Below are 12,559 nucleotides of genomic sequence, written 5' to 3'. Positions count from 1 at the left end.
TCTCTCTCTTTGGTCTCAGCTTTTGTCAGGACATTTCCTTCTGTGACTTTAATACTCTTGCTTCCCTCTTCTAAGAAAACTTGCACTGATATTGGGTCCACTTAGGTCATCCAGGATCATCTCCCCATCTCTTCATATCAAGATCATGGGTTTTAAGGATTAGGATGTGGACATAATTGGGGGTCCTTTATTCTGTCTGCCACCGACACTTTTAAAATTTAATTTTATTTCTCATCTTCAGTAAAATCTAAAGACTGGGTAACACTGATATTTTGAAGTTAGGTGACTCAGAATCATCAATTATTCCCAGGATTATTTACATAATATCATGTGTCAGAAATGTCCAGAAAAAACTCTGACAGACATTATGAGTTGGCTGATTCAGCAACCATTTTTAACCTTCTTCTCTCTCTATTTCCTCTACTTAGAAGTCCATCCTTCTTTGGAGTGGCTAATTGACACAGCTCTAACCAATGAGATGGAAGTGAAAATCTGTTGGAGAGTTTTTGAAAAGTTTGCTTTCATCATTAAAGAAGACATACATCTTTCCTTTTGTGGACACAGGCCTGATTGTTGGCGCTTCAGCAACTATCTGGTAATAATAAGAGAAAGGCCAAGCCCAGGGAATTACAGAGACATTGGCCCTGCCATTATTGAGTAACCAAACCAACTCCAGCAACCACCCAAGAAACTTCCTGTTGTGAGAGAATAAGCAAAGTCATATCTATTCTAACCCTGTATTTAGCTTCTCTGTTACTTGCAGCTGAATAAATATAGCATTTTTAAACGTTACCTAACATAATCATAAATGCTTCATCCCACAGAGATGACATGTAGGTCTGACAATAGCGGGAATAAATACTGATAATATTTTAATGGATAATGATTTGATTCTATTATTTAATACTTTTTAGACTTACTAATAGATAAGTTTTAGATATTAATGGAAAAACCTCTACTTGAGTCAAATCAGTAACTTCAAAGAACCAGAAATAAATTGTTGGCTAATGCAGGCTGGTCTAGGAAATGTTGCCAAGTATTTAAAAAAGAAAAAATTTCCCACTTTTATATTTAACCCAACCCCTACTCGTCTTAAAACCTTATTTTGTAATAAAAAATATTTTCTGCCTTTGTTTACACTAGACTTGGTTTACTTATTCTCTCATCATTGTTTTTCCTTGGGTCATTGACTTTTGTTCCTTTCAGTTTTGAAATGTCAAGGTTCTGTGTCACTGCAGAAACAAAAACCTCTATTTTTAAAGCATAAAATGCTTCCCTGAGAGGGGCTTTCCAAAAGAATTGAATGGTGCAGTCAGGGGCGCAATTTATAGGGAAACCCCTTAACTTCTACTGTTCCCCCAAAGAGCAGCCAGCTTCCAGAAAGCATTGACTGCAGACTCAATAGAGGACTATGCACATCTTCTGACTTCTGGAGATATTTACAGTAGGTCAGAAGGCTGAGTAGTTAACAGCATTCATGTACAATTATGAAGAATTTGAGATGCTTAAGTGAGAGCCAGGAAAATAAAAGAGAACATAAGAGAGAGTGAGGTCCAGTTGTCAGCCAGTCTTGACAAAAGCTTTGATCATCAGAGAAAGTCTACAATTCTGTCTAAAACATGTTCATTAAATTACAAAAACTGTTCCCAATGTAATTCTTGTAATACTAGGAAACACATGAAAAATTTTGTAATTTCAAGTATTTCAGCCCCATTTATAGTATGAACACATGAGAGATATTCATGTATATTTAATATTTTAAAGATATATATGAATTCTGCAAAGTACTATCCAGATTTACAAAGATTTTGCAAAGCACCATCAATGTAAACAGTGTCTTTAGGATGAAAAAGCAAACCACATTAAATGGATACATCAATTCTCACAGAGCTGAATTTCAGAAAGAGTAAAAGTATGAGAGGTGAGAATTTTAGTCTAGAGGGAAAATGTTAGTTCTTATTGTTCTACCAGAGAGATCTAAGCTCAGATTTCTCATCTCAAATGTGAGAAATGTGAGCTCTAGTGGAGGCGGGGGGCTGTGGTAGGGGAGAAGATGCTAGGAAAAAAATGCCAAGAGAATTGTGAGAAAAGAAAGATTACAACTTGGCTAAGATTTGTAACAAATTGAGGACTTGAGTATCTTTAGCAAATTGTAAGTATTTCGTGAATAGTTTTACTCATCCCAGTTTATTTGAAGATGAACGGGACCTGCCTTTAGCAATATTGTGAAATAGGTGAAGAGTCATTATAGCTTATGGAAAAGCTCCCAGGAACATCAGGAACATGAGTTTAGGTTCTAACTTTGCAATGAATATGTGATGTGACAGGGGCACATTCTCTAAACTTGCAATATGCTCTTTTCCAAAATTAACATTGAAGGAGGGTTGATCTCCCATGAAATATCTGAGCAGCATGAAATATCACAGAGTTGTATTTCTTTGGAATTATCCAGTTGAGTTGGGAGCAGGGCTAGGATAGGGGAAGCTTTTCCCATTTTAGCAGAGTGGCCTCAGGGCCTTGGCTGGCACAACGCAACCTCGGGGGCAGAGTGAGAAGCAACACTGAAGGCAGGAGCTGGCACCTGCTACCCACTGACAAGGTTTATACTCCTTAATAACAGCCCTCTAGGCAAAGGGGCTGCAAGAGGAGTGAGGGTAAAAACCACCAAGGCCACAAAGACCACGCAGCGGCTGAAAGTACAGAAGCACCTCCACTTTCAAATCTGCAGGATGACAGATGGTGAAAGTCAAGTGTTCATTTAGCCATTGGCCCTTAGCTTCCTGCGCATTCCTACATTCATGATGACATGGACACACTAATAAGCACTATTAACCCAGTCAAGTCTGATAAGTGATGGAGCAGTGGGTAAGAAGAGGTTAATGATTACGAAGTGACCAAAATGTGAGATAATATAATAAAGTGGGAGAGACAGAGAGACAGAAAACCTGCTGGAAATGGAAGTGGAATGAACCTTAAAACAGCGAAAAGGATTTTGAAGACTGAAAATCTATCACACAGCAAATCAAATTGTATCCTGTGCAATGTAATCAACAATAATCACATGCTTTTTACTTACAAATAAATACAGTCAGGAACAATCTTTTAAAACCTAACCTAATCTTAAAGGTAGGAGCTTTTTTCCTTATTCTAGCGTGGTGTTTTTCAAAACATACGTCATAAATCATCAGCGGGTCATAAAATCAACGAGCAGGCACTTTTTCTTTTTCATGGTAGATCAAGTAGAATAAAAAAATCTGATTGCAACACACAAAGTAAGTTTTGTGAAACATTTCGGTTGTCTGTGTGTGTGTGTGCATGTGTGTGTGTGCGTGTGCTGGGAGATGAGGCAGAGAGTCTTTTTTACTGTGGATAGTTGTCAATAAAAGGGTAAAAAATGATCCTTGTGAGACATTAGGTGGGACTTCTAGAAATGTGGGGACACATTTTATGTTATGGATTGAAATGTCCCCCAAAAACATATATTAAAATCTTAAGCCCAGGTACCTGTGAATGTGACTTTATTCAGAAACAGTCTTTGAAGACCTAATACAGGTAAATGTATTCAAGAACAATTTAAATGTAATGCAAATTTTGCATTTGCATATGTGCTATTGATTCTGGAAGAAATATTAAGTGAATGCATAAAAAACTGCACTCAGGTGAACCAAACTGTATAGGAAAACTCAAAGTATTCACACAAGCACACCTCAAACATCCACCAGCTAACCTCAGTTCACCCTGTTACAAGCTACACCTATTCATGTCTGTTGGTGTAACTTCTCCACTGTTTTCAGAAAACTTTCCTTCACCACTTTACACTAACTCATAAGCTACAATCCTTCCCAAGCAAACTTCTGGTCTTTGTCAAGGTAGACTATGAGATTTATCGTAGTATTTATTCATTTTTTAACCATTTAATAGGTATGAAGCTGTGCCATTCTTTTTATCAGCTTTATCTCCTCTTTTTTTAAAAAAATTTTGAGATAAGATCTCTCTCCTGCACCCAGTCTGGAGTGCAGTGACTCAATCACAGCTCACTATAGCTTTTACATCCCAGACTCAGGTGATTCTGCAATCTCAGCCTCCTGAGTAGTTGGGACTCCAGGGGCATGCCACCACACCCGGCTAATTTTCTGCATTTTTTTTTTTTTTTTTTGTAGAGTCAGAAATTCACCATGTTGCCCAGGCTGGTCTTGAACTTCTGAGCTCAAGCGATCTGCCCACCCCGGCCTCCCAAAGTACTGGGATTACAGGTGGGAGCCACCATGCCCAGTCAGTTGCTGACATTTTTAAGTGTTTTGTGCCCCAATCACATTTTTTGCATAAGACCTTTGGTTGTTATTGTGTGTATTTTGCATGGCATAGAGTTGTGTTTCTTTTGTTTTTGTTTTTACAAACACTATGTTATATGACAGCAGAACAGACTGAACTGTGTTTAAAGCCATGACACTGGATGAGATCATTCAGTAGGTGAGTGTAGATACAGAAGAGGCCAAGGGTTGCATCCAGGATCACACCAACTATAACAGGCCTAGGAGAAGAGAAGCCAGCCAAGGAGCTGTCTGGTGAGACAGGAGGAAACCCAGGAGACCTTGGTGTTCTGGAAGTAAAGTGAAGAAAGTTCAAAGAAAGCTTGAATGCCCACATCTGGCTCTGCAGAGACCAAGAAAAAGAAGTGGACTCACTGCGAAGTGACCACTGAATTAGTACTTTGGTGGTCTTGAATCATTTTAGTAAGTGTGATTTTGGTAGAGTAGCAGGGATAAGCCTAACTGGAGATAATTTAATAGAAAAAAAGAAAAAGAAGAATACATTTAAAAAATAATCATGGAATAAATTTGATTAGCTTTGTCATTAAATGCATATCTATGTCTTCTTTGGTATCTGATAGATCAAGATCTGTTCATAATTTTTAAAGATTACTATTGAGTTCTGGCCAGGCATGGTGGCTCATGCCTATAATCCCAGTGCTTTGGGAGGCTGAGGCAGGAGGATCGCTTGAGACCAGGAGTTCAAGACCAGCCTGAGCAACATAGCGAGACACCCCCTACCCTTCTCTCTTTTTTTTTTTTTTTTTTTTTTGAGACCTGGTCTCACTCTGTCATCTAGGCAGGAGTACAGTTGCACTATCTCAGCTCACTGCTACCTCCGCCTCCTGGGTTCAAGTGATTCTCCTGCTTCAGCCTTCTGAGTAGCTGGGATTATAGGTGTACACCACCATACCTGGCTAATTTTTTTTTTTTTTTGCATTTTTAGTAGACACAGGGTTTTACCACATTGACCTGGCTGGTCTCAAACTCCTGTCCTCAGGTGATCTGTCTGCCTTGGCCTCCCAAAGTGTTGGGATTACAGGCATGAGCCACTGTGCTTGGCTTCTTTTTTTTTTTTTTTAAAGATTACTTTAGAGTTCTTACTATGTACCTGACATCATTCTGTTTAAGACAGCTGATGCTAGAATTGATACAGACATACTTGTGAATTCTTGTTCTGCCATTCACTAGTTGTCTAAAGTAAGGTTTACCATTTAGATTCCTAAAATAAGGTTAATATCCTAACTCGGTTGTTGTCAGGATTAACAACAACCCTGTTGAAGTGCTTAGCATGATGTCTGACACGCAGAATGGCCTCCTGAATGTTATTATTAATATTTTTCATGCTGGGCACAGTGGCTCATACCTGTAGTTCCAGCACTTTGTGGGGGCTGAGACAGGTGGATTGCTTGAGCACAGGAGTTTGAGACCAGCCTGGGCAACATGGTAAAACACCATCTACACACACACACACACACACACACACACACACACGCAAAAAGAAAAAAATAGCCAGACATCGTGGTGTATACTTGTGGTCTCAGCTTAAAGTTGGGGAAACAAAACAGAAAACCAATTAAATAAGTATATAAATGGTTGCTGCACAACTAATGCCAAAAGAGGCTGAGACACCTTGCAGTTAACATGACCAGGCAAAGTGAGATTTAAAATGGAACTTAAAGAAGAAGTTGTTCTGAGAAGGGATTCTTAACTTTTACCAAATACCTGCCACTCCGCGTGGGGCCATAAGAACAGTCACGTGTTTAAGCCTCACAACCAGCTACAATGAGGCATTCTTATTCCCAGTTCATGGGTGAGAAGACAGGCTCTCATTCACTTACTCTGGGTCATCAGTTAATAGGAGAGCTAGAGTCAGCCTGGGCGTGCTCATCTTCAAAGTCCATGCTTGGTGGTGGCAGAGTAGCCTAGCAGGGAGGTACTGAAGGTCAGCTCCACTCTCTGCCATTTGCAGATGATAATAAGAAACAAAACACCCATAGCATGTAAAGCCTCATGTTAGCCTGATAAAGTATATCATCTAGAGAACTATATCAAAGCAAGAAACCCCAGAGAAACAAGCTGCATATTTTGGCTCTTGATTTTTTTTTTCCTTGGGTAGAGTTAATTTGTCGTAAAAAGTGGTTCAAAGGAAGGTGAGGGAGAAACAAAGGTGGGGAATGATCAACAAATGCGTATCAAGAGGTAATTGTGCTTATGGGAAAACAGTTCCCATCCAGTGTGGTTTCTCTTTGCCCACCGGGCTGCTGATCTGGTATTTTATCTCTCCATGGGTTGTATTGCTACAGTCCTGGTTCCTGTGTAGTTCCTGCTGGGATGCCTAACAGGTGGGCAGGCATTTAGATTTCCAGAATGACTCCATCCTGGCTGAGGCCCTCATTCAAGCTAAGAATGTAAGGGCAGCACGTGGCCTGCAGAGTGTGCTCTGAGGAGCTACCCAAATCATTCTCCATTACCTGGCCATTAAGGGTTTTTGAAGAGCTTCCTTAAGCAGAGTTTAATCAGAAGAGATATGTTGCCGTTGTTTTCTTAGAGTTCAGTTTTTGGAAGAGAAAGAGATATATCGTGTTCCTACTCATCAAGTTAGCTGCTTAAAGCATTAGCAAGGACAGTCCATTCACCCACTGTCACCTGGCAAAGGCTGTGACTCTGAAGGATAAACCCATGACAGATAATGGGTTTTTGATGGGTTGAGAGAAAATGAAAACATGGGTCTTTGTCAGGCTTCTGTGAGACTTCGAAGGAAGGCCTTGATGGGGAGGTGTATGCGGTTCCCAGGGCTGTCATAACAGATGACAGCAAACTGGGTGGCTTAAAACAACAGACATTCATTCTTTCATAGTCCTAGAGGCCAGAAGTCTGAAATCAAGATGTAGGAGGGTTGGTTCCTTCTGGACATTTTGAAAGAGTCTGTTCTATGCCTTTGTTCTAGCTTCTGGGAGCTGCTTCTGGGAGTTGCTGGCAATCTTTGGTTTTCCTTGGATTGTAGAGGCTGCTCTCCAGTCTCTGCATTTGCCTTCACCAGCTGTTTTCCTTGTGTCTCTGTCTCTCTGTCTCTTCTCTTCTTGTAAGAACACTGGTTGTATTTTATTAAAGGCTCATCCTACTGCAGGATGACCTCATCTTAACTAGTTGCATCTGCAATAACTCTATTTTCAAATAAGGTAACATTCTGAGATTCTGGAAAGAACATGAATTCTCAGGGGACCCTCTCCAACCTGGTAAAAGAGGGAACCATAAAACCATGAAGTGTTATTGTTTGGGGATAGAGAATAAGGAGGAAAAGACAGGAAGAGTCTTGAAGGAATAGTTGAAAAGATACAGAATGCTATTAAAGCAGGCAGGATTTAACACGAAATAGATATCCCATTGAATGGGGAACTCGAGGAGAGTTTAAAGAAGGAACTGTTTCCATGAGTGTCAGGGTTAAGGAAAAAGTCAAACAAACTAGGGGCAGTGAAGTCTTCCCCAGTAACAGTGGCAGGGCTCCATTTTCCCCAATCCTCCTGCCCTTCCCCTTGTCGGAGCTGTACCGTCAGGGCCCGCTGCCAACGGCCTGCTCCATGGTGCCTTCAGGTCCTGCCCTGGGCCCTCCCTGATGCCAGGATGCCAATGCCTATGGGACCCTGCCTGGCCTTCTGGCATGTGCAACCTGGAAATGTGAGTGAGTCAGTGGGGTTGCGCTTCTCTTAAAGAATGAGGAGTGGAAGACGACTGGTGCACATTCCTTGTCTTCCTCCCCAGCAGACTGTCTGAGGTGTATTTCATAAGATTCTGCAGAAGATTCTGAGGAATGAAGCACCCACTGACAACAGCAATGGTTAACTCAGTAATTCATCCTTGTTGGCTTTTAATCTCCCTGGTGTTCACTCTTCCTGCCCCTCATTCTTCTTCTCTAAGCTGAGTTCCAAAATAGATCACCTGCACCCAAGCCTTAGTCTCAGGTTCTTCTTTGGCAGAAGGTGTAAAGGGAGTGTGGAGTTACTGGGGAAAAAGGGAGGGGGAGAGGCTTGGGACAGAGCGGGAACAAGCCAAAGGTGAAGACAAATTGCTGTCTCCTGGGAAGAATGCAGCCACTGCCAACTCTCCGTCCAGCAGGCAACAGGGAGGGGAAGCACACAGTCCAACCCAACTTCCTCCCATTCGCTGGCCCCTGCAAAGATATTTTATGGCTGAACCAAACCCCAGAGAGTGAGGAAGGAATTCATTTAGCAGAGGTCCGCCTCCTAGAGCACAGAGCAGGTGGGAAGGATGGAGAGGAGAGTGGGAAACAAACAGAGAAGGCCCAGCATGACTAGGTTTGTTCACATAATCAGTTTTCTCTCCTATTGACCATGAGTCCTACACAATTGATGCAACACTGACGTAATTCATAAGGTCATCTTTTGAAATGGATAAGTGCTTCTAAGATGTAAGTTACTTTTCCAACTGCACAGGAAGAACTTGTCTGCTACCTAGATTCTTATATTTATTTAAAATTGTTAAGCATAATGGTCGTAGTAAGCCTGGCCATCATCTGAGTTAAACAGCCTAGTATATTAGGAAGAAACTGGACTAGAATTCGGAACAACCCTGGTTCAAATCCCAGCTCTGCTACTAACAAGTGATGTGCTGTTAAGCAAGTGCCCTAACCCTTCTGGATCTCAGTTTCTTATCAAAAAGTGGGTTTAAAGTCTCAGCCATATATCACAAAATTTTTGTGAGGATTCAGTAAAATACGATTTTGTAGATGGCAGCTTTTTAAAAAACTACTCATTTGGGTAAATGCCTCTGTTTTCTTATATTCATAGATATTGATGGATATTATTAATGAATTATACGGAGTTCTAAACATGAGAGGATTTCTGTTAAAGTTATGCTTGGGTAATTGCAGTATTTTGTTATCCCTGTCTTCTTGTGGTCAACCATATAAAACATCCTAGAGTTAATAGTAAGTAAAAATGAACAAGGTGTTTTCCAAGTGCATTCAGAGTTTAATGATCTTTAAACCCAAATTGGTGGAGATGAAGTAATTTATGCTCAGACTTTATGAGACAGTTTGTCTGATTGCTGATAGTGCTGAATCACTGAGGGAAAGACCCACATTTCTGTGCTGCTGGAGGCTTTTACTTAACTCCTGCGTCAGCTGAGCAGCAAACAAACTCACTGGCAAAGTGACCTCTGCCTGGAAACCCAGCATGAAGGGACGTCTCATCTCGGGGCTTGCCCTCAGCTGTTTGAAAATGTTTTATGAGACTCTATGACCAGTGTGCATTGACAGAAGGATGGGCTCTTTCTGAGGTGCAATTCATCTTGCATCCAATAATCTGTCTGTAATTTTGTGAAATAGAACATGTTTAGTTCTTTCCTTATCCTTTGTGGAAAATCTGCCCAATGCTTTTGGAGCCATGGTGTCATGTAGAGGAAACGTCTCTCTCCTGCCTTGTAAATCATTTTTCCCCTTATTTTCTTCCTCTTTCCCAAATAGGCTTGTTTTAAGGTGAGTGAACATAATGAGAAAAGAGAACATAATGAAAAGGAAACCATGGATACTGGTTTATGATAATACTAGCCTTATTTCTTAAAAAGGAAAACAATGAAGTTGAAGCAAATTGGATAATAAAAAATAGGATATATTATCTAAATAGTAATGTCTATGCGTTTTCTCTGGATTAGATAGTTGTTAAGCCATGTATTTAATTTGTTGAATATTTTGTGGTTATTGCTCTGTTTATAAAAATGATTGTTGGTTTAAAGTCTCATTCAGAAGAGAAACCCAGGGGAGATTGTAATAAATATGTATTAGTCTTAAAATAGTGTTTAAACATTAGAGTTGACAGTTCTTAGCAGGTCTCTGGTGTTACAATCAAGGGTTAAGCCACAACAGAATTAAAAATATGCCTTACACAAGAAATTTTTTCCCAGGGGCGTATATTTTGAATCTGTTTTCAATAAGCAGAGAAGGGAGATGCTGAGAAATGCATTTTCGACTGGGAGAAGTGAAGGAAACACATGGAAGGAGACGAGGTGAATCAAATATTTTCTTTAAAAAAAGAAATCACAAAAAAAAACCCATTACTAATTTGAGATTGGGGACTATGAGGACCATTGCTTTTGAGACTCTGCCAATAGAAATTTTTCTAAACTAGTTTCTTAAGTGACAAAAATTATATATATTTATCATGTGCAACATGTTGTTTTGAAATATGCATACATTGTGGAATGGCTAAATTGAGCTAATTAACATGCATTACCTCACGTGTGTGTGTGTCTGTGTGTGCGCGTGCGTGTGTGTGTGTGGTGAGAACACTTAGAATCTACTCTCCTAATTTTCAATAACACAACCTATTGTTACTGACTATAGTCACCATGTTGCACAATAGGTCTCTTGAACATTTCTCCTATCTAACTGAAATTTTGTGTCCTCTGACCAACATCTCTTTGTAAAAATTCAATAGGGATTTTTGGTCAGAGGTCCTTGGGAAATCGACCAGGCTCCTCTCTGTCCCACATTTCTCTTGTATAGTAAGTGCTGCCTGCCATAGAATTGTTGAAGGCCTTCCTCCTCCTAGAATTGGAAAGATATTCTGTAAGAAGAGGCAGGGTCTAAGGAAGAACTTGGTCTTGCTCAAGATGGTGCAGAGTGGGAACCTGAGTTATATCTTATTCTCAGTGCCTCCCTTGCCTCATCCTTGTCCTAGCCCTGAGAGGTAACTAGTGTTATTGGAGAGCTCTGAGATTTAGGCAAGACAGCGATTCGATTTGGACATCTCCCAACCTCATGCGTGGCTGGTAGCCCACACTGGCTCAGGTGGGGCAGCAACTCCAGTAAAGAGAAAGTACTAGTTCTATGCCTCAACCTCAACTGTGCAAAGTGACAGTTTACCCCTATGACTAACATGCACTTAAAACACCCAAAATGCACCTGCAACTGATTAGATCTCCCAGAGTTAGCCCAGGCTGATCCACCTGCCTGCTCAAGCAGCTGAGAATTTGTTTTCAGAACTGTGCAGTTTGACTGTCTCTCAAGAGGCTTACAGATGGCTGGCTTGGTTTTCAAATAGATTTTCTGTTGTCTGTTCTCTCTAATTTTTACCAACTATCCCCACTCTCCAAGTCCTGAGACCCACCCTTCTGTTCTATTTGGTGATCAGGCAGTGACTCCCGACCTTTTGTTCCTGTGACCAGAATGCCCAGATACTAGATCACAGCTGGGCTGTGTCTTCTCCATCAGAGGAGAATGAGATTGTTCTTGTAAAAATTTTAGAACCTAGGTGTCTTGACTGCTTGGATTTGGCATATTTAGATAGGCTGTTTGCCATCCTTCCCAGGCACAGCTCCTTCCTCTTCACTCCCCAAAGCACCTCGATTATTTACTGCTTTCTCTGGCCATATCCACAGTGCAGGGTTTACACATTTTGTCCTCATGACACTATGGGCTCCATGAGTCCTGGGACAGTACCTTATTAGGCATTGGCCTCTGCAGCCCATAATCCAGTGCCTGGGACTTCAGAAGGAATTCGTAACTGAATGAATGCATGAATATCGAATGTGTAACTATCAAAGGAAGTTCATGGGAACTTTTCCTTCTCATTGGACTGGAAAGTATTCTTCTTGGTGCTCAAGCGTCTCTTTTGCTGGCCATTGAAACTGCATTAGGAAGACACCGTGATAACTGAGGCATGGCCAGAAGAACAGATCCAGAGAAGAGATGTTGCCATGAGTCAAACCAAGGTACTTGTTTAGACAACGAAGGGTAACACCAGAGTTAGTAATAAGGTAGACTAGACAGACTACCTTATTACAAAAGCATAAAATGAAGAAATAATTGTAGTTGAGAGCCTGTTGCTTTAGAATATAAGTGAAAATGATGGAAAATAGTATTTATGTTGGATAAGATCCTTAGTCTATTATCCCAAATATATTGTCAAATTTTTATGACTCAATATAGCGTATCCATGGGGTGGACCAGGAGTATCATGATGTGGTAGAAAGATTCTTACCTCAATATGTACCTCCACCACTATCTTATGGGTGGTTTTTGAGTGAAGTATTTAGGTGATTAATTTTTGTTATAGAAAACAAATAGAATAGGTGAAGTGGTGCCTAAGATCTTTCCAGTCTCTAAAATATAATGGTTTTTATACTTTTAAGTAGTTTCAAAAAACACAAAATCTTCCAGAGTGTTTTCTTTTAAAAAAAGCTCCAAATGTACTTCTTTCCATTAATATAATTTAAATATTTAAATAAAA

The 12,559-nt window shown here is 40.4% G+C and overlaps 1 protein-coding gene across 6 annotated transcripts in view; it reads left to right on the top strand.

Annotated features, from left to right (window-relative positions):
- LOC108518251 (uncharacterized) overlaps positions 1-12,559 on the top strand; it is a 50,697-nt gene that overhangs the window by 31,860 nt on the left and 6,278 nt on the right. For 3 of the 6 annotated variants that reach the window (XR_001882329.1, XR_001882328.1, XM_017856518.1), the window contains one exon: positions 429-844. Coding sequence is in view for 3 of the 6 variants with exons in the window: in XM_017856518.1 (XP_017712007.1) it covers positions 429-455 (27 nt within the window). In the remaining 3 variants the exon portion in view is untranslated. Of the gene's footprint in view, positions 1-428; positions 845-12,559 lie in introns of those variants that run through there. The other 3 variants (XR_001882327.1, XM_017856516.1, XM_017856517.1) reach the window with 2 other exon arrangements.

Source organism: Rhinopithecus bieti, unplaced genomic scaffold (assembly GCF_001698545.2).
Source record: "Rhinopithecus bieti isolate Rb0 unplaced genomic scaffold, ASM169854v2 scaffold_44723, whole genome shotgun sequence".
Taxonomy (NCBI): Eukaryota; Metazoa; Chordata; class Mammalia; order Primates; family Cercopithecidae; genus Rhinopithecus; species Rhinopithecus bieti.
The sequence above is the reverse complement of the archived record's forward strand: the minus strand, read 5'-3'. Positions and strand labels throughout refer to the sequence as shown.